The 22,883-nt window shown below is 38.8% G+C and overlaps 1 protein-coding gene across 3 annotated transcripts in view; it reads left to right on the top strand.

Annotated features, from left to right (window-relative positions):
- Positions 1-19,690: 19,690 nt before the first annotated feature.
- The window catches only part of ZC4H2 (zinc finger C4H2-type containing), a 69,988-nt gene continuing 66,795 nt past the window's right edge, over positions 19,691-22,883 (top strand). Inside the window, exons 1-2 of one of the 3 annotated variants that reach the window (XM_082715930.1) lie at positions 19,747-19,879; positions 20,705-20,760. Coding sequence is in view for 2 of the 3 variants with exons in the window: in XM_082715932.1 (XP_082572058.1) it covers positions 19,827-19,879 (53 nt within the window). In the remaining variant the exon portion in view is untranslated. Of the gene's footprint in view, positions 19,880-20,704; positions 20,761-22,883 lie in introns of all 3 variants that reach the window. The other 2 variants (XM_082715932.1, XM_082715931.1) reach the window with 2 other exon arrangements.

The following is a 22,883-nucleotide window of genomic DNA, read 5'->3' on the forward strand; positions in this document are numbered from 1 at the left end:
GAGGCAGTGGAGGTGGTTGTGGTGGTCACAGGCAGGCCCAGGGACCACTGACTGGAGCCCACAATGGGCCTGCTCAAGTATGGGCAGGTACCAGCTGCAGGAGGGTGCTAGGAGGAGGAGGGTACCAGGTGCAGGAGGCGGTCCTGGGACTGTGGACTTGGGTCTGTGCCTATGGCTGCCTGGTCCCAACAATTGTCCTGTAAGTCCCTTTGTTCTGTTTGAGTGTTGTTATCAGTCCCTTCCTGACTCACAGCCAGGTTATAACTTGTTTAAGTTATTACTTGTCCTCAAGTGCAGGCACTTTCGCATTGTTGTATTACTTTCTAAAGGCTCCCTTCTGGTGGCTCCTTCCCCCTTCTATTTATCCTCTGATATCTGCCTGCCCACTCCCAACCTCTCCATTGATGATTTTGTGACCCCATAAAGATCCAAAGGTGTGTAATCTCACATCTCAGGTTGAATACATGGGTGTTCAGAGTGCTCAAATAGATATCTACTTTAATTCAGGGGACTGGTTGAAATAAGGTCTCCTACTCCTCTACCATCTTGCCCCTCCTCAATCTCTGTCCTTTTCTTATTTTATGCATTTATTTCCCATTATTTTTCTTTCTTTTTCCACTTCATTTATTCTATTTTTTTTTAGATTTTATTTATTTATTTGACAGAGAGAGATCACAAGTAGGCAGAGAGGCAGGCAGAGAGAGAGGAAGGAAAGCAGGCTCCCTGCTGAGCAGAGAGCCTGATGCGGGACTCGATCTCAGGACCCTGAGATCATGACCTGAGCCGAAGGCAGCGGCTTAACCCACTGAGCCACCCAGGCGCTCCCATTTATCCAATTTTTTAACAATGTGTGTATCTCTGTAAACTTCATGAAATTCTTTTTGTGGAAGGAGGTGAGATATAAATAAGAGAATATGATTAAAATGCCAGTATTTTCACTTACTACCTATCCATCTTAAAACTGGGAAATAATTCATCTTAAGTATCTGTTAAGATCCTGTTGCTTTAACACTATTTAATGGCATCAGTGAAAAAAGAAAGCCTAGAAGAACACAAAAAACATGGCTTAGCTAATAATTCATAATTGTGTTTCTGAACATGTCTTTCAACTAAATGTCCATAAGCTGGGATAGATGAAGATTACTGCAACAACTCAGCAATACAAGAGTACAAAGTTTCTGGACATTGACTAATATAAAGAAAAATGCATCTTGGATCCCTAAGAACACCCCGATTTTAAAAACACAGACATAAGAAACTAAAATTTTATATAACTTATTCATATAGAGTATTACATAGTTTTAAGTATATGAGCCCTTCACCCAGTTTGCCTCTGTTTGATCCTAGGGGTGTCACTTATCAACTAAGTGATCTTGGACTAGTTATATTATCTACCTCTCTCTGACTGTTTCTGCAGCTATAACATGAGTATAATGGTAATGCATAGTTCATGAAGTTCTTTTAAGATAAATTTATTTATACATTGTGCCTAGAATAGTAAGTACTCAATAAATGTTATTATTCAATAATGAATCATCATGCAAAAAAATGAAGTGATATTTCCATAACTAGCAAACAAAAAAGTTAATTTTTAAAATGAAAACACAAAATTTTAAAAATTCTGATGTAGACCCCTAGTAATGACCCAAGTAAAGGCACTGGTTAGCAATAAAAGCAGGGTGAAGAATAATGAACCCTGGTAGTGCTTTGTATCTGTGGGAGGAAAGGAAGGAGTGAAACTTGGCAGTATCAACCACAGCAACCATCAAATACAAATGGGAAAGTAGCAGAAACTTAGCTCTACAGATCTGAGCAAAAGTAGGGCAGAACCAGCAAGTTGGAGTTAGGGAATGAGATCAATGACATGACCAGGTCTGGTCCCTGAGGCCACTGGGTCATTAGTATACCTGGGAGAAAGAAGGCTTGGGACAGTCAGCTATTGTGAAGGAACACCCAAATTTGAAAATGTGAGTAATTCTAAACCCCACAGAGCAGTGGGCAGAGATATATGTCTTGCCAAGTGCTCAGAAACAGGCAGTTTGGAGCCTAGATAGCAGCATTAAAGGATTCAACTACAATTTTAACAGACATGTGGATGGCATACATGGAGGGATTCTCAATCACAGCCTAACATAGGACAGGGTCAGGAGGTATGGGGGATGAGAAGACCCATTTGGCCTATAAGTCACATTCATGTAAGGTCTTAAGTTGAGAATTTTGGCATTATCTCCAGATATGTTTAAATACTGTCGCTGGTACAAGACATGATTTGACAATGTTTTTTGAGATATAATTCACATAACATAAATTTCACCCTTCTTAAAATGTACAATTACTTTTTAAATTCAGTGGTTTTTATTACATCTACAGTGTTGTGCAACAATTTCCATTGTCTAATTCTACAACATTTTCATAACCACTGAAAGAAAACCCATACCCATCAAGAAGTCACTGTATTCCTCACTCCTCCTGGCAATCTACCTTCTGTCTACAGACTTGCTTATTCTGAATATTACATATAAGTAAAATCTTACAATCTGTGGCCTTTTCTAGTTGGCCTCTTTCACTTAGCATGTTTTCAAGGTTCATCCATGTTTTAGCAGGTGATAAGTATTTCATTCTTTAATGGATAAATAATATTTAATTTAAGGATAGACTATATTTTAGTTATCCATTTGTCAGTTGATGGACTTTGGGAGCATATTTCTACCTTTCAGGGTTTTATGAATAAGGCTGCTATATTCATATACAAGTTTTTCTGTGGACATAGGCATAGGTTTTCATTTCTTTTCTTTTTCTTTTTTCCTTTTTTTTAAAATTTGGTTTTCTTTTCTCTTGGATGTATGCCTAGGTGTGGAATTGATGGGTTACATTGTAACTTTGACTTATTGAAGATCTATCAACTTTTCCTTTTTAATATTTCCAAGAGGCTTCAAAAATGGGATTAAATCTGAGACTCTTCACCACTGAGAAATCCTATCCTTAGTCAGTTTTCACTACTGGGATGATCTTCGGGTTCCAAAAGAAAGAACTATACCAATATAAAACTGCCATGTGCAAATGGGGTCTTACTTTCCTTCTTCCCACACATTGTCTCGTGTATCTATTTACTTCACAGAGGTAGGGAGGTGTAAAAATGGATTTTTACATGTCTTTTAGATACATTGTATTTTCCAGCTTACAAAACTTTTCTGACAAGGTCTTATTATTCCCATTGGGGAGATGAGGAAACTGAGTCTTCTAGAGGTAAAGTGACTTGTCAAATGACCTAAAGTACTGAGTTTCTGGTCTTGCATTAGATGCTAAGAATTTCAACACTTGGTCGAGGTTCCTTTACACTAAAGTGTATGCCTTTTAACACCTCTAGAAAAGGTGAAGATCACTGATAAATTTGGGCTCATAAACTGAATCCAGATTGCTTCAACAATGTTGAAAATTGATCTTTATGCCAAAAGGAAAATAAATAAACATGGACAGAAGGAGACAAGGAATTTTGTTTTTCCCTGTGAAGGTAGAATTACTAGGAATAATTTATCTGAAGGAAATTATTCACTCCCCACCTGTACAGTGTGAATCCACTGAAGGCCTGGTCTATGCTAGGCCATGGGATACAGAAAAGAAAGTAAAAGGCTGGCCATAAGGGGAAATGAATGAGGTTTTTGTTTTGGGAAGAATTTTAAGGGGATCCAACAAACAGAGTAATCAAGATAAACCATATTTTTTTCTTATTTTTTATTTTTAGATAATTGTAGATTCATATACAACTCTAAAAATAACACAGATAGATCCTGGGTACACTTTATTGTGTTTTCCCCAATGGTAACTCCTGCAAAATCTATAATACAATATCACAAAGAGAATATTGATGATACAGTCAAGATACGGAACATTTTTACCAGTGCAAGGATTCCTCACGTTGCCCTTTTATAGTTACACCCACTTCCCTCTTTTAATCTTGGCAACCATTTATTTGTTCTGTTTCTATAGTTTTTTCATTTCAAGAATGTTACATAATAGAACCATATAGTATGTATGGCCTTTTTTTCACTCTGCATAATTGCGTTTTTATTGCTTAGTAGTATTCCATGGTATGAATGTACCGTAGCTTGTTTAAACATTCATGTGTTGAATAGCATCTGGTTTATTTCCATGTTTTGGTTATTAAAAGTAAAATGGTTATAAACATATGGCTTTAGTGTAAATATAAATTTTCACTTTTCTAGGATAAATGCCCAAGAGTGCAATTACCATATTGTATAATAATTACATGTTCTTTTTTTAAAAGAGACTTCCAACTGTTTTCCAGAGTGACCATATCATTTATATGCTCACTAGCAATAAATAAGTGATCCAATTTCTCTGACTCCTTGCCAGCATTTAGTACTATCACCATTTTTTAAAAATTTAGCCTTTATGATCAGTGTGTAACAATATTTCATTGTGGTCTTAATTTTACTTCCTAAATAGCTAACGATGTTGAACATTTTTTCACTTACTTAGTTGTTATCTGCACATCCTCATCTGTGAAATATCTCTTCATATCTTTTGCCCATTTTCTAATCAGATTGGTTGGTTTTTACTGTTGAAATTTTTTAAAATTTCTTTTCAGCATAACAGAATTCATTGTTTTTGCACCACACCCAGTGCTCCATGCAATCCGTGTCCTCCTTGATACCCACAACCTGGCTCCCCCAACCTCTCACCCCTCGCCCCTTCAAAACCCTCAGATTATTTTTCAGAGTCCATAGACTCTCATGGTTTGCCTCCCCTTCCATTTTCCCTCAACTCCCTTCACCTCTCAATCTCCCTATGTCCTCCATGTTATTTGTTATGCTCCACAAATAAGTGAAACCATATGATAATTGACTTTCTCTGCTTGAGGTATTTCACTCAGCATAATTTCTTCCAGTCCCATCCATGTTGCTACAAAAGTTGGGTATTCATCCTTTCTGATGGAGGCATACTACTCCATAGTGTATATGGACCGCATCTTCCTTAACCATTTGTCTGTTTTTATTGTTGAAATTTGAGGGTTCTGTATATAGTCTAGATGCTAGTCCTTTGTTGAATATATCATTTTCATATATTTTCTTACAGCTTGCAGCTTGTCTTTTCATCTTCTCTTAGCAGAAGTTTTAAATCTTGATAAAGCCCAATTTATCAATTTCTCCTTTTATGGTTTATGCTTTTGGCATAAATATAAGAAGTATTTGCCTAGCCCTAAATTCCAAGGATTTTCTCCTGTTTTTCTTTCCTAAAATTTTTATACTTTTACATTTTGCATTTAAGTCCATCATCAATTTTGAGTTAATTTTTGCATAAGATGTGACGTTTAGGTCAAGATTAATTTATTGTTGTTGTTTTGCCATTGGATGGCCACTTGGTCCAGCATCGTTTATGGAAAAACCCATCCTTATTCCACTGAAATGCTTTTGTACCTTTGCCAAAAACCAGTTGGGTGTATTTTTCTGAGTCTGTTTCTAGGATTTCTATGTTTTTCCATTGATTTCTGTGTTTATTCCTCCACCAATACCACAGGGTACTAAAGACTGTAGCTATTTAATAAGATTTGAAGTAGGTTACCATGATTTCTTTCACTTCATTCTTCTCTTTCAAAATTGTTTTTACTTCTTCCAGTTCCTCTACCTTTCCATACCAATTTTAGAATTATCTTGCCTCTAGCTACTCCTATTTTTGTGTATTTTTATATCAGTTACATTAAACTTATATATCAATTTGGAAAGTGTCAACATTTTGTCCCAGTGCTAATCATTAGGTTCTCACCTTTCTCCCTATGTCTTAATTTGTAGCTCAATTCTCCAATCCCTATACAATGGAGACCTGTTTTTATCTCACTGGACAGTGTGTCTACCTTCCTCCATTATTTTCATATCAGAGACTAACCGAAGTCTAGAGCCTTGTCTTTATGAACACATTACTTTGGAGGCAGCTACCTACTGGGATCTTCCAACTATGTTAGTCCTTCGGAGCCTTCTTGCTTTGCATCTAGCACTGGTGGGCATACTCCTGTTAATTCATATTACACTCCAACTAACTCTCTGGTCTGTGTCTTGTCAGGTAATATACCTAGTCCAGCTTTTTATGTAGGGCCTAGTTCTTCCCTAAACACTATCTGACACCAACGTGCATTTGTTGTAACCAATGTGCATATGTGGAATGAGGAGAATTATTGGCCCTGGATTCTGGTCCTCTTCAGCTTTACTGGGTTTTCCATTGCTAATAAGGCCACACTAAGCAGGGCTTCTTAAAATGCACATGCACACACACGTGTGTGTGCACACACACACATGTACACACACAGAAGAGTTTATTTATTCATTTGAGAGAGAAAGAGTATCTGAAAGAGGGAGCACAAGTTGGGTGAGGGGCAGAGGAAAAGAGAGGAGCAGACTTTCTGCTAAGCAGGGAGCCTGACCCAGGATTGCATCCCATCCCAGGACCCTGGATCATGACCTGAGCCAAAGGCAGATGCTTAACCAACTGAGCCACCCAGGCACTCCTAGGCAAGACTTCTGGCTTGGGACTGGAAGACTTAGAGCCTAAAAGGAACTTTGGCAAAGCTGTTTTTGACAAACAAAAGATAATCATGTTTGTTTCAATAGCATTTGTTTTCTTATTATATTTATTTGGTCTTTGGCCAGGTCCTGCTTACTCTGATCCTCAGTTTACTTACCGTTAAAATAAAGACAAGCAGGACTAAATTACTGTTTTTTTTTTTTTAATCCAGTATGTTTATAAGCAACATAGCACTATGTTGAAAAATCTCTTTTATGAAAACCCCAAATATAAAAGCAATACTAGCTGAGCTCTAGTTGAACCAGGAATGGGGTGGCTTCCCTTTACTCTGAAGCTTTTGGAGCTTTCTCAAAACTAATTTGAAAACGATTGAGCTAGTTGACTTCTGAGAGGCCTTTCCTGAGCTGATATTCACTACCTTTGTGGCACTAAATATACCAAGAAGTAAGACTGTCACGAGGAGGAGAAATGTTGAGTCAGTCTTTATTCAAGATGTGTTGATTTAGAAGGGCTATGGTTCTAGAAATATGCATGCCTTTGCCTGTCATAGGGAAATTGATTCAAGGTTTTTAATGGAGCCTGCAGAAGTCCCAGCTCTGATAATATCTGTCTGGGAACACCCTCCTGATTATCCAGTTTGGAGTTCCTTCATCTTTTCTATGTGACCCCAGAGCATGCTAACCACTTCTTCATTATGACACAACTCACAGTGTACTGCTATTGTTTGTTTACCAGGCCATATCAAACTAGGCTTTAAACATTCTGAAAGGAAGAACTGTTCTTATTTCTCTGGACCTCCAGCCCCTAGAATAACGCCTAAAATAAACAGCTTATTCAATAAACATTTGTTGAAGTGAAATGTTGGATCAAGAAAAAAATATTTCTACAGTATAGAGATTCCTCAAAAAGTTAAAAATAGAGCTGTCTTATCACCCAGCAATTGCACTACTAGTTATTTACCAAAAGGATACAAAGGGGTGCAATCACCCTAATGTTTATAGCAGCAATGTGCACAATAGCCAAATTATGGAAAGAGAACAAATGTCCATTGACAGATGAATGGTCAAAGAAGATATGGTAAATATATATGTAACACACACACACACACACACACACACACTGGAATATTACTCAGTCACCAAAAAATGAAATCTTACCATGTCCAGTAACATGAAAGGAATTAGAGGGTATTATGCTAAACAAAAAATGACAATCAGAGAAAGACAATTATCATATGATTTCACTCAATGTGGAATTTAAGAAACAAAGCAGGATCATAGAGGAAGGGAGGGAAAAATAAGACAAAATCAGAGAGGGAGACAAACAATAAGAGACTTTTAATTATAGGAAACAAATTGAGGGTTGCGGGACATGAGATGGGAGGATAGGATAAGTTGCTGATGGGCATTAAGGAAGGCATGTGATGTAACGAGCATTGGGTGTTATATGCAACTGATGAATAACTGAACTCTACCTCTGAAACTAATGATACACTATATGTTAATTGAATTTAAATAAAATTAAATTAAAAGAAAAGAGAAGAAAAAATGTTTCTTAAATTCCTTTCTTCCTTCCTTGAATAATTTTGCCCAAGAAACCCAAATCATCCCAATTATTCTCCAAAAAGCTTACCTTAATTTAAAGAAGGCAAACATGTTAATTAAATTTTTAGCCTTCAATAAAGTTATTGTATTGATTTTTATCTGATTTATGATAAAGTTGAGATGGATTTTTATGTGCCAATGTACTATAAGTAGGGTTTGTCTAAGATTATTAGATTAACATAAATAGCAGATCATGTGATCAATGTGTATAGTAAATTAATGGCCATTTTATAGGACCAAGAATATGATTTCTCTATTTTGTTTATTTATTTGAGAGGGAGAGACATGAGTGGGGCATGGGAGGGTGGAGAGGGAAAAGCAGACTCCCCACTAAGCAGGGAGCTTAATTCCAGAATGCTAGGATCATGACCTGAGCCAAAGACAGATGCTTAACCAACTGAGCTACCTAGGTGTCCTGTGATTTCTCTATTTTTAAAGGATGTCAGAAATTTAAATTTTTTGAATATTCAATTTTATGACAGATTGGCTGCCACATCATTGCTGTACTTATTTGGCATTTTTCATTTCTAAGCAGATAGGCTCAATCCTTCCTTTCAATCCTTAAGATCTAGAGGATAATGGGAACCTAACTGATGTTAGCTAGGCTGCCAATGGTGGTAAATAAGAAGGTGACAAGAAATTTATTAAAATATATCCATCTTGTAATAACAAATATTTCTATATTGCTTACTATGCTGGTAACTAGAACTGGGTTTTAGCCAGTTCCAAGTATTAACTCAAATTTCTTTGCAACTCTAAAAGGTAGTTATAATTGGTATTACCCAAATTTTCCAGATAAGAACAAAATTCAGAGAAAGCAAGTGATTTGTCCATAAGTCAAACAGTTAAACATATTGGGGCACCAACATGCAGCCTGACTACAGAGTCTGGGTGTCTCAGCACTCTGCATACTGCCACCTGTGCTAAAAAAGGAAGGACTATATGCAGCAGTCAACCTGTGTAATTATATGGGCTCCATGCAAGGGGATATTGAAAACTCAGGGAAAAGAGATTTGCCTTTTCACTTATCTTCCAATCAATTCACTTGAAGATGCCTGATGGTGTTTCATTAATTTAGATTTATTCCTTTCACTTAATATTTGGTCTGCTGTTCATAATGCAACCAACACTTGGGTGAGGTAACACTAAGCCTTAAGAGTTTTTATTTCATAGTCTGTTTTTATTTTTATTTTATGAGTATCACTTTTTATTGTACAGTTTCAATCTTTACATAGTTGAATCTGTCCATATTTTCCCTTTGGGTTGTTTCTCTGTTTACAAGTTATCATCCCTCTAAGCTTCTACTATAATTAAAGCTGTTTTTGCCTTATATTCAGGGAGAGATGATGACTCCAACCTTCACACCATATACTGCCTGGTCTGAAGTGAAACTTCTATCATTGTCTTCTTATGCATAAATCAAGACAAACTATCATTTTTCATGATCTGCTCCTACTTCTATTCATTAAATTCTCTCTGAATTTTGGGGCACAAGAAACTCTGAGAATTAGGAGAGGTGGAGAGGACAGTAAGTGTATTAATAGGTACTGAATGACTACAGTATTTCAGCCATTGTGCTGGTGCTTTTCCACACCTTATATTTTTTCATTTAATCCTTAAACAGCTGTATGAGGGGGAGGCGGGACCTATGGGTAGTTCCAAGTTGCCCCAAACTGGGAAAATATGAAAGGACCCTGATAACATTCAGCCCTTCTAGAATCCCAGCTCTGTACTTAGTCTTGGAGATATAAAGCAGGCATTTTGCAATGATGGCCTGAAGGTCATTTGAGTTAGACATACAGCTTGGTCATCCTCAAAAAGGTAAGAATTGAAGGAAGAGGGAGGGCTGTTGTTACTTCCCTGAGGGAAAAAGCAGAAAAAAAAAAGAGAAGAGATTTGATGTCAGTACCTTGAGGATTGTTTCTATTTTGAAGTCAGGAAGAAGAAAAGGAGCAAAGGAGGAGAAATGCACTCAAGAGAAAAGCCAAGGGAATGAATGCCATTTCAGTATGATGTCACTCTGAGAACATGGTTCTAACCATCTTCGTGGGCAGCAACATAGAGCCTAGAAACAAGCCTGCTGCTCCTCTACCATAGAAGCCAAATCAGAACTATGACAGATTGCAAAAAAAAAAAAATGAAACATATAGATGAAAGCATTTAGTAGAACAGCAAACATATTCACACTCAAGTGAACACAAATCTTGGAAAATTCTGACCATTACCAGCTTATGTACTTGGGAGCAATATCCAAGGAGTAAGAAAAGTGATAAATGTAGTTATCCAACTATCCAGCTCTCTTATCTACCTAGAAATCCGCAAAGATAAATCAATCCTCAAAGATCATAGAATCCAAAAGTGACTAAACTAGAATACCAGACCAACTAGTCTAACCCCATTGTGTTAAAAATGTTAGAACAGCACATAAATCAGTGGAATTTCTTTACACCAACACCAAGATGGAAGAAGGATAAATTAAGGAGTCAACCCCATTTACAATTCCACCCAAAACCATAAGATACCTAGGAATAAACGTAACCAAAGAGGCAAAGAATCTATACTCAGAAAACTATAAAGTACTCATGAAAGAAATTGAGGGAGACACACAGAAATGGGAAAATGTTCCATGTTCATGGATTGGAAGAACAAATATTGTGAAAATGTTTATGCTACCTAAAGCAATCTATGCATTTAATGCAATCCCTATCAAAATCCCATCCAAGTTTTTCGAAGAAATGAAACAAATAATCCTAAAATCTATGTGGAACCAGAAAAGACCTTGAACAGCCAGAGAAATATGGAAAAAGAAAGCCAAAGTTGGTGGCATCACGATTCCAGACTTCAAGCTCTATTATAAAGCTGTCATCATCAAGACACTATGGTACTGGCACAAAAACAGACTCATAGCTCAATGGAACATAAAAGAGAGCCCAGAAATAGATCCTCAACGCTATGGTCAACTAATGTTCAACAAAGCAGAAAAGAATGTCCAGTGGAAAAAAGGCAGTCTCTTCAACAAATGGTGATGAGAAAATTGGACAGCCACATGCAGAAAAATGAAACTGGATCATTTCGTTACACCACACACAAAAATAGACTCCAAATGGATGAAGGACCTCAATGTGAGACAGGAATCTATCAAAATCCTTGAGGAGAACACAAGCAACAACCTCTTTGACCTCAGCCACAGCAACTTCTTCCTAAGAACAACACCAAAGACAAGGGAAGCAAGGGAAAAAAATTAACTATTGGGACTTCATCAAGATCAAAAGCTTTTGCACAGCAAAGGAAACAGTTAACAAAACTAAAAGACATCTGACAGAATGGGAGAAGATATTTGCAAATGACGTATCAGATAAAGGGCTAGTATCCAAAATCTATAAAGAGCTTATCAAACTCAACACCCAAAGAACAAAGAATCCAATCAAGAAATGGGCAGAGGACATGAACAGACATTTCTGCAAAGAAATCATCCAAATGGCCACAGACACATGAAAAAAGTACTCCACATCACTTGGCATCACAGAAATACAAATCAAAACCACAATGAGATACCACCTCACACCAGTCAGAATGGCTAAAATTAACAAGTCAGGAAATGACAGATGCTGGCGAAGATGTGGAGAAAGAGGAACCCTCCTACACTGTTGGTGGGAATGCACGCTGGTGCAACCACTCTGGAAAACAGCATGGAGGTTCCTCAAAAAGTTGAAAATAGAGCTAACCTATGACCCAGCAATTGCACTACTAGGTATTTTCCCTAAAGATACAAATGTAGTGATCCAAAGGGGCACATGCACCTGAATGTTTATAGCAGCAATGTCCACAATAGCTAAACTATGGAAAGAACCTAGATGTCCATCAACAGTTGAATGGATAAAGAAGATATCATATATATATATATATATATGTATATATATATATATATATATATATATTCCACAACATCGCAAATGGCAAGACTTCATTTCTTTTGATGGATGCATAGTATTCCATTGCAGCCATCAAAAGAAATGAAGTCTTGCCATTTGCGATGTCGTGGAACTAGAGGGTATTATGCTTAGCGAAATAAGTCAATCGGAGAAAGACAGCTATCATATGATCTCCCTGATATGACGAACTGGAGGCGCAACATGGGGGGCTTTGGGAGATGGGAAAGAAATAAATGAAACAAAATGGGATCAGGAGGGAGACAAACCATAAGAGACTCTTAATCTCACAAAACAGAGGGTTGCCGATGGAGGGGGGTCGGGAGAGGGTGGTGGGATTATGGACATTGGGGAAGGTAAGTGCTATGGAAAGTGCTACAAAGTGTGTAATCCTGGCGATACACAGACCTGTACCCCTGGGGCTACATTACATGTTAATAAAAAAATAATAAAAAATGTTGGAACAGAGCACAGAGAAGGAAACAGACTTCCACAGGTCACACAGAGAGTTAATGGTAAAGCTGGGCAGAGAAGCCAGGTCTCTTGCCTCCTTCTCTCCTTTGCATGATTCAGAGTAAATGAGAAATGAACAAGGAAAGGAATGGTGGCAAATGTTCCCAGTAAGTTGATGAATTTTTAAAAGTATATGTGTTAGAAAATAGAATCTGAGAAAGTTATTTATAGAGCAGGCCCTGGAGTTCATCATCTAGTGTGAGGTTATTTTACAAATAAGGAAACTGAGGCCCAGGGAATTCTTGGCTAGTTAGTGGTGCAGCCAGCCCCTCAACACAACTCTCCTGCTTCCTTATCCTGCCCCTTCATGGAAGCTGATCTATACAGATTTAGAAAACCTGCATACATTTAAGAAATTAATACAAAAAAGCAAGTTGTTCTCATGATATCTCACCTGTGCTAGTCAGAATACAAGGGCTGTGGGAACAAGCACATAAGAAGGAAGTTCAAGGAAAGAGAGAATGACTGTATCCTTTAGAACAGGATAAACAGGAAAGAGCAAGGGCAGATGGCTTAAATGACTCACATTTACTGGGAGTTGGGGGAATGGAAGATGCAGGGAAACAAATAAGAAAGGACCCTAGATTCACATCTTGTTGGTCTTAGAAAATGGAGCTTTTAAGCATGTATACTCTGTTAGATATTTTCTTTTATGTTCCAAGGTACATTAGAGAGTGCCATCCTATCATTTTAAAGATGGGAAGATTGAGACTCAGTAGGGGAAGGGAATTTTCCAAGACACAGGGAAGGAGTGTGAAAGTGGGATTTGAATCCCAGGTCATAGACTCAGTAGTCAGTGTATCTTTTTCCTTGAGTTCTGGAGGAAGTTGATGAATGTGTACTGAGAAAATTCAGTAGAGGTATACTAGGCTACTTTTATAATATATTTCTTCACAATAGGGTTTATGGACTTGGAGTGGATCTTCCATATTCTAACAGCATTGCTTTATGCTCTGGACTTTCATTGAGGTATTTAGGTCAGTGGCATTGGGTAAGTGAGAAAGAATAGAAGAGCAAGACAGTTCAGCGACAAAAGGTCATCAAAAATAGCAAGAATCTCAGCTGAAATATTGCCTGAAAATACCTAGCACAATCCATGCAGCAGGTGCAAATTACATGCTCATCACCCACAATTCCCATCTCCTAAGGTAATCTTGGGTAAGTCTTCAATTACCCCCTTCCATATGCATTATAAGAATTACTAGGCCAGATTAATTGAAGAGATAGAGAACATAAACTTATCTGGAAGACTGTGAAAATGGGATTGCCTGTCTCTGCTCCCAACTCACTGGTTGACCCCAGACAGATCAGTTACTATATCTGATCTTCAGTTTTTCCATATGCCACATGTGGGAGCTCTTCTAAATCTAATGTCCTATGGTTCTCTTCCATTCTTCACTATCTCAGTTAATGGCACTACCCTATTATCCACTCTATAAATCCAGGAGTCATTTTGGTTGCCCTATCTTCCCCTCTATACTTCTTTATCCAATCCATGAGCAAATCATACCAGTTCTGCATCCAATAATATGTTTCCAGTCAGTCTGTTTTTCTTCATACCCACTGTTACTACCCCAAACCATCACCTATTTCCTGGATAACTGCAATATCCCTTGGATGGTTTTTCTGCTTCCACTCTTGACCCAGTACAATCTATTATTTTCACATCAGTCAGAGTGATCTTTAAAACTTAGATGATGGGGCACCTGGGTGGCTCAGTCTGACTTTGGCTCAGGTCATGGTCTCATGGTCCTGGAGTAGAGCCCTAAATTGGGCTCTGCACCCTTGGAAGGTCTGCTTGTCCCTCTGCCCTTCCCCCTGCTGGTGCTCACACTCTTCCTCTCTCTCTCTCTCTCAAATAAATAAAATATTTAAAAAAATAAAAATAGAAATAAAAATAAAACTAGATCATGTGACTCCACTACTTAAAATCTTCAATGGATACCATTGCAATTAGAATAAAATCCAAACTTCTCACTAGTGTTTACAAGATATTATCTCTGCCTATCTCCTCAATCTAATACTGCTGCTCCCCTCAGTCAGTCAGAGTCCTGCCTACTTTCGTAAGTCAAACATGTTTCTGCCTCAGGACCATTACACTGGCTGTTCTCTCTGCCTGGAATACTCTTTCTCCAGATCATTGGATGACTGGTTCCTTTTCATTGTCATCTCTGAAGAAAACCCTTCCTTGGCAATTCTTCCTAAATTATTACACTACTGTAATTCCGTTTTCTTCTTTTAGTTTGTTTATTGGCTTTATCTACACATAAAATTAATATTTTTTTTATTCCATGATTATTGTCTTTTCCTTCCACTATAATGTAAATTTCATGAGGACAGAAAACCTAGGGAAGCAATAGAACATAGTGGTTAGGAGCATGACTTCCAGAGCCAGACTTTAAATTCAAATCTCAGTTCTTATTAGCTGAGTGACTCTGGGAAAGTTACCTAAGTTCTCTATGCCTTAGCTTGCCTGTCTATAAAATGGGGATAATAACAGTAATACTTCTTTGAGTTCTTGCAAAAATTAATCTGAATTAATACATGCAAAACACTACATCCTCAATATCTACAAGAGCGTCTAGCATATAGTAGGTGCCCCCAAAATATTTGGGGGTTGACTGCAAGAATAAATCCTTGATGCCTCCTACTCCTTTGTTCCTTTCCTGCCTCGTTTCCTTTGGGAAGATTTCCTTTTACTATAACCCTGCCCTCTGTTCAGGACTTAGTTTGTTCTCCTGTTATGTGTACTCACAGAACCCAGACTTCTTCCAATCCCTAATTGCTGGTTATTGCTATATAATTTTGTGTGATATTTGTCATATAACTGGTCTCTCTCTCAAACAAACAAACAAACAAACCTGCAACTTGCTGAGGGCAGGGCCTATGTCTGTTATATCTATTATGGTATCTTGCCTGCCTACCATAGCACCTGACATAATAGGTACACAATAAATGTTTTTTAGCTAAATGATCCCAAAACTTTGACTTATTTTTCTCTTAGAAATGTTACTTAATATGGGGTGCCTGGGTGGCTCAGTGGGTTAAGCCTCTGCCTTCAGCTCAGGTCATGATCCCAGGGTCCTGCCTACTTGTGATATCTCTCTGTCAAATAAAAAAAAAAATTTAAAAAGAAATGTTACTTTAAAAACATGATTTGAGAAACTTAATAAGCATTTTCAGCACTTTTTGAAAGGCATTTCAGATTTAAAGTTGTCACACCTCTGCCTCCTCTTTTGGCTCAGTTTGGTATTGAAGCACAGGAAAAGATACATGAATTCAAACATTTTGGCCTCTATTCTTAAATCTTGATCTATTTCCCGAAAGCAAAATGTAAACAAGCATCTGGCTGGCTTCTCCTTTGCTAACTTCTTGCATTTTAATAATATTTACCCCAACATTCCTTGTCCTTCTTACCTGTTTCTTATTAATAAGGACAATGTTGGACCTGATAGAACTAATTTTTCCCCCACTACCTTAAATCAATCAGTTTTTCTAAATAAAATAATGCATTAGAGCGCACTGTTAGTAGGGCTCCTAAATATTCTCTCATCCATTACAGACTTCTAATCAATTGAGAGTTATTAAACACTTACTGTAGGAAGGTTACCAGCTTGGCTTAAAGGTTTTGTTTTAAGTACTGCTTCAGGAAAAGGAGCAGAAAGCTATAATTTCTTTCTATTCCCCTCTCTTATCTTTAAAAATTCCCTTCCCTTCTTGCTAGCCTGGTTTCTTACAACTCAGTAAAGAGTAGATGAGATACCTGTTATTAAAGAGGTTAAGAAGCCAAGATAAACTCACAGATGTTAAGAGGCTTAAGAAACATTTCCTTAATTGGACAACTTGATTGTGACACATAGCATAAACCTTTCAAGCTTTAGGTGCTCCCAAGATCCCTACTCCTAGATTAACTTTTCATCTCCTTTTAATATCTATGGATTGGGAGCATAGTACATACTTGGTGCTCTGCAGGTTCCCCAATTGGAGAATACCACCTGGCTGAAGTAACAGAGACATTTGGATTCCTTGGGGACCACAGCAGCTTGATATTGACAGTATGGGGCTACAGAAAGAGCACAAGACCCTGAGTTAGGAGTCCTGTTTCTGTGTCAGACAGGGTGGGTGACTTTGGGCAAGTCTTTTGCCTCTCTTAGACTGTTCCCTTGTCTGTGAAATAGGGATTTAATGAGGCTTAAAAGGCAAGATATTTGCAAAATTACTTTCAAAATCAGTCTGTGAAGCTATTAATACATTTAATTTAAACAGATGTAAAGCCATATCTAGACCCTTACCAGATATGTGAACAGAGCAAGACTAAGATTCTAAGAGTGAGTGGATAGTGAGATAAATAAATATTCGTTTTAAAATCTCTAAGGAAATTCCTAAATTGCTTCCCACACATCACCATACACACCTTCCATTTCTCCTCAAACCATTGTTAACTTGTATTATAATGCAATTTATGTTTGACATAAATACATAATCTAAAACCCCAATTTTACTTTTGATCTCCATATTTTTTCATACGTATTCCCTTTTTAATCTACAGCTAACTGGGTCCAACGTGAGCCCAGGCTCTAGTTTTGCAACTTAATGTGTGGCCCTGGGCCAAACCACTTTCCTTATATGAGTCAGTTTTCTTCCTTGTAAAAGGGGATGAATCTACTTACCACCTTCATAGAGGTTTTGAAGATGAAATAAGTGACTGCACGTGCGCCTCTCAGCACACCAGCTGATACAGGCCAGGCATTTACATGGACCTGTTCCCTTTACCTTCCTCTTATAAGACAGGGCTTGGGCCAATTCTTGACTCTGGACTCTATGGTAGGGTAGCTCAGACCCAGTCTTTGTGGTCAACTAACTGTAGAGTCTTCAAATGCTAGCTAGTAGCACTATATGACAAGGATCTTCAAGACCATAAAGAAAGTATCGGGTGACACTGCCAAGAATTTCTTTGTTGTGAAAGGTATGTCTAGGATTCAAAGAAGAGAAGGGCATCCCCCCCCCCCCCCCCGCAGAGATACCTTTAAATCAATGTGGACATTCAGGATGTACTGAGATTTATATTCCACTAACTTTTTTCTAGCACCTAAAAAATATCAGACCCTGTATTCTGTACCATTGGGGAAGTTTTCACTGCGTACTCACAACAAGCCTTTAAAGTAGGGCTAAATAGAGAGTTCTGATTCACCTTTAGTTGGGAGTGAACCAAAGTCCTCTTTTTGTCTGAAGCCCGGTTCTCTGGGCCTATGCTCTCAGAGTAACTCTTTCTCACATGCTCTCATCACCTCTAAACCATTTTTTTTCACTTTGTCTCTAGAGTCACCTCCCTAAGACATCCCTCCAATCTTATTATTCCCATGCTTTGAAACATAAAATCATTTGGCATTATTTGGCACACAAGTAAGCATTTAACAAATGTGTATTCAATAAATGTGTGCCTATATGATTAAGTCCAAATTCTTTAGTGTGACATTCAAGGTCTTTCACATTCTGGCCCCAGCCGACCTTTTCTAAATACTTTTCCCACTCCTCTTTTCCACCTCCACACCCCTTATGTGAACCTTATACTGTGACACTATGGCCTGCTTGTTCTTTCCTTTCTACATGTGTTGTGCCTTCTCCTGAAAAGTCCATCTTCCTCAATGGTCTGGCAAATTCTCAGTCACCTTTTTTTAAATTTATTTATTTGACAGACAGAGATCACAAGTAGGCAGAGAAGCACGCAGAGAAAGAGAGGGGAAGCAGGCTCCCTGCTGAGCAGAGAGCCCTATGCAGGGCTCTATCCCAGGACCCTGAGATCATGACCTGAGCCAAAGGCAGAGGCTTTAACCCACTGAGCCACCCAGATGCCCCTCTCAGTCACCTTTTAAAAACTATTTACATCTTCTCTGCTCAGATTACACCATATCCATTCCTGTATTATGATAGAACACTGTACTATAATTAATGGGTCACTTTACAGCCTCCTTTTCCTCAAAGCTAAGGACTTGTTTTTATTTATTTTTGCCTCACCCAATGATCTCCCCCCACCACACCCCCCCACCAGTATCTCCTTCATTGACTGGCAAAATCTGTCTCCAACATCCAAACTGGAAGGAGCCAAGATATCCTTCAACAGATGAATGGATAAAGAAGATGTGGTTCATATGTACAATAAATATTCCTCAGTCATTAGAAAGGATGAATACTTACCATTTACACTGTCATAGACAGAACTGGAGGGGATTATGCTAAATGAAATAAGTCAATCAGCGAAAGATAATCATATAGTTTCACTCATATGTGGAATATAAGAAATAAAACAGAGGATCATAGTGGAAGGGAAAGAAAACTAAATAGAAAGAAATCAGAGAGGGAGAAAAACCATGAGAGACTCTTGACTCTGGGAAATAAACTGAGGACTGTGGAAAAGGGAGGTGGGTGGAGGATGAGGTAACTGGGTAATGGGCATAAAGGAGGGCACCTGATCTTATGAGCATTGAGTTTACACACAACTAATGAATCATTGAACACTACACCAAATTGAATTTTAAAAAAGAAAAAGAAAAGAATAAAAAGATCTGAGCTCAGTAACTGTTTTTAGAATGGATGGAGGACTGAAAGGAACTAGGTCACTCCCCCATTCCCCCAGCTTTAGCAGCTGCTCCCTCCTCCCTCTCCCGCCTCTTCTCTAATCCCACCCCCCTCATCTCCATCTGAATGCCAAAGCTACTAATTCCCGGGCTGCAGCCAGTACATTCAACATCTCAAGAGAATTCTTCTGCAGGGTTTCTTTGCAGACTGACAGCATCCATCAATTAGGGACTCCTGGTTACCTTTTGGGAGTGTGTAGGCGTAGGGGCCCCAGGAAGGGTGTGAGTGAGTGTGTCTCTTATCTCTCCAGTTGCCTTCTGAGGTATTTTTTCCCATTTTTTTCCGCAGGGGCCAGTCGAATAGCTTAATTCCCTTGAACACCTCACAACCTTTGACACAATTATCCGTGACAAATTAATCTAAAATGTGACTGCAGGAAGAGAAACTGGCATATCTCGCTTGGCCTTCTGGGATTTGTAGTCCCGCTCCTCCGTGGGCTGCCTGGCTGGTCCTGGAGCTGCGGACTACAGCTCCCAAGGCTGCTTTGAATCCCTACCGCACAGACTCAGAGCCCCAGGCCCGAAGGCGTTGGTTGCGCCGTGTCTATTGTATCTCTGGTCGTGTGTGTTTGTACATTTCTCGGGACGTGAAATTGAGAGTGAAAAGCATGGCAGATGAGCAAGAAATCATGTGTAAATTGGAAAGCATTAAAGAGATCAGGTAAGCGGAACATTGCAGCGCCCCCTCAGACCCCTTGAGGCCCCCAGAATCCCCCCGCTGCGGGAGGGATAGAGCAGAGTTACCAACAGAAAGTATCTATTGTTAAGCTACTTGTGGAGAGGGGCGGGAAAGAAACAGATTCACGGAATTCAAGGATAGGAGGGAGGGGGGAAAGTGTCGGAACTGAACCAAGCGGAGAGACTGACCAAGAGAGACCATTTGCCAGATGTCAGAGAGAAAGCCAGATGGAGACACACGGGGGTTGGGGAGAACACGGCATGGGTGGAGTGGGAGTGGGCTGTGGGTGGTGATAGTGGTGGTGGTGGTCGTTCCAAGACAGCTTTTTTCATCTTGGAGTGGGAGTTGGGGGGACGGCATTCTTAGATCCATTTTTAAAAAATATTTATTTATTTATTTAGTGTTTGTTGGCTCTGTGGTGTATGTGACTCCTTTCTCTTTCCGAGTAAAGAATTTTTTCAGCTTCATTAACTTCAGGACCTAGAGCTCAGGCTAGCCTTTTGAGAGCAACAGCGCGTTTGGGCTGGTGGTGGCCGCCAGGGACTGAGAGCTGAGGATGCAGAAGTATCTGGCAGGCTGGGTCTAGTAGGACCGCTAGCCCTTGCGCGTGATTATTTTTTGCATTCACACATTCACCACCTTCTTCCTCTCCTACCCGTTGCTCTGTAAGGGGGGTGGGAGCAATGGAGACGGAGGAGGTGGTTGCTGTGCCAGATGGTGGGAGCTCAGCTGCAGCTTTGAGGCGCCAGAGGTGAAGCGCAGGCCAACAAAGTGGGAGTTGCCTGCGTCCTGACCCTTTCCTTCCAGGCGCAGCTTGTGGCAAGGCGATGATGTTGTTCTTGCTCAGAACACAGTGTAGTCAGGTAAGGGAACTGTTTGGGCTGGTAGCAGGTTTTCCTTCACCTACTCTGCTTTGCCAGAACAAGTCCCCCATCCAGGACCCCAGCTTCCACCCTCATTCTGAGGGTGGCCTGGGTTGGACAGTTTCCCTTTAGTGCTTTCATGGAACCTAGGGGAAATGATGTGGATATCAAGTGTGCCTCTTTAAGAAATAAGACCTTGGAACAAGAAGCTTAACCCTTGGAGTAAATGTCTTTGATGAGACTCACACATGTGAGTATAAGGAAGCATTTGAGCTTTTTTTTGTCCTTCGAAAGGTTGCATCTCTACTTTTACAAGGGTATAAAGGGAAGGGAACTATTATTTATTGAGCACCTGGTGTACACAGTTCATTGACCCACTATTGATTATTTCAGCAAATGTCCTGAGAAAGAATCAGGACTAGGAAGGTACTTAAAGAAATAGTGGCTAAAACTTCTCAGATTGAGCAAAGAACATGAACTCCAGATTCAACAAGCAAAGCAAACACTCTCAAGAAAATGTGAAAAAATTCACACCAAGACACATCATAATCAACCTTCTAAACAAAGGGCAAAGAAAAGATTTAGAAAGCAACAAAAAAGAAACAACACTTTATCTATACCTTCAGGGGAAAAATTTTAGAGGACAATAACAGATTTCTCATCAGTCAGTGATGAGGTCCTAGCAGAAAGTGACACAAATTTTCCAAGTATTGAAGGAAGAGAATCATGAACCCTGAATGAAATTCCAAATGAAACCCAACATCCTATATCCAGTGATAATGTCCTATATAAATAAAAGGATTAATCAAGACATTCTGAAATGAATTGAAGCAGGGAATTTATCAATAGGAGGTCTACTTTATAAGAATGTCTAAAGTAAGTTCCTCAAATACAAAATAAACAATAAAAGGACATTTACAAGGAAGAATACAGTGAGAAAAAGCATGGGTAAATACAAAAGAAGTCTTTTCCTCTTGAGTTGTCTGAATTATGCTTGATGACTGCATCAAAAGTTATCATACTGTTTCATGCAGTTCTCAGTGTATGTAAACATTTAAGATATTCATGTCACAAATAGAGGAGTGTAAAGGGAGGTGAGGTTTGTATATTTCACTTGAGCTGATACAATGATGACATTAGATGACTGTGATAAATTGTGCATGCATAATGTAATAAGAAGAAACACTAAAAACTGTACAAAGAGATGCATGCAGGGTGCCTGGGTGGCTCAGTGGCTTAAGCCTCTGCCCTCGGCTCAGGTCATGATCTCAGGGTCCTGGGATCGAGGCCCACATTGGGCTCTCTGCTCAGCGGGGAGCCTGCTTCCCCCTCTCTCTCTGCCTGCCTCTCTGCCTACTTGTGATCTTTCCCCTCTGCTTGTGCTCTCTTTCTCAAATAAATAAATAAAATCTTAAAAAAAAGAGATGCATGCATTCAAAAACATTATAGATAAGTCAAAATGGAATTTTAAAAAGTGTTCAAGCTACCCACAGAAAAGCAGGGCACAAAACCAAAGCAAACAAAAACAAAAACTAAAACTAAGAAGAACAAACAGGTAACTAAAATGGCAGGCTGAGCCTTAACATATCAATAATTATGTGCATATAAATGGTCTAAATACACTGATGTGAAAGAGTGGATTAAAAAAATTTAACCATATGTTATCTATAAAGAAATGCACTTCAGATATAATGATATAGGTAAGCTGAGAGTAAAAGTTGGGGAAAAATTACTATGGAAACTTTAATTAAAAGAAACCAGGAGCAGCTATGTTAATGTTAATGTTAATGTTAATAAAGCAGATTTCAGAGCAAAGACAAATCCCAGGAACAGAGTGGGATATTACATAATGAGAAAGGGTCAAGCCACCAAGAAGACATAACAATTCTAAATATGTATGCCCAAAAGTCATTTAAATTAGTTTGCTTTAGACAATTTTTCAGTAATATACAGAGATTACATCAGTTGGTTTAAGAATTTAAAGTGGGGAAAGTACTATAAATACATATTTGATGTTCACACATGGGAAAGGTAAACATGTATGGGAGGGGGAAAGAAGTAGTGTAGGGGAAGGGGTAGAAGGAACTGGAGAAAGGAGCTCACATTTGTTGTTGATCATCTAA

Source organism: Mustela nivalis, assembly GCF_964662115.1.
Source record: "Mustela nivalis genome assembly, chromosome: X".
Lineage (NCBI taxonomy): Eukaryota > Metazoa > Chordata > Mammalia > Carnivora > Mustelidae > Mustela > Mustela nivalis.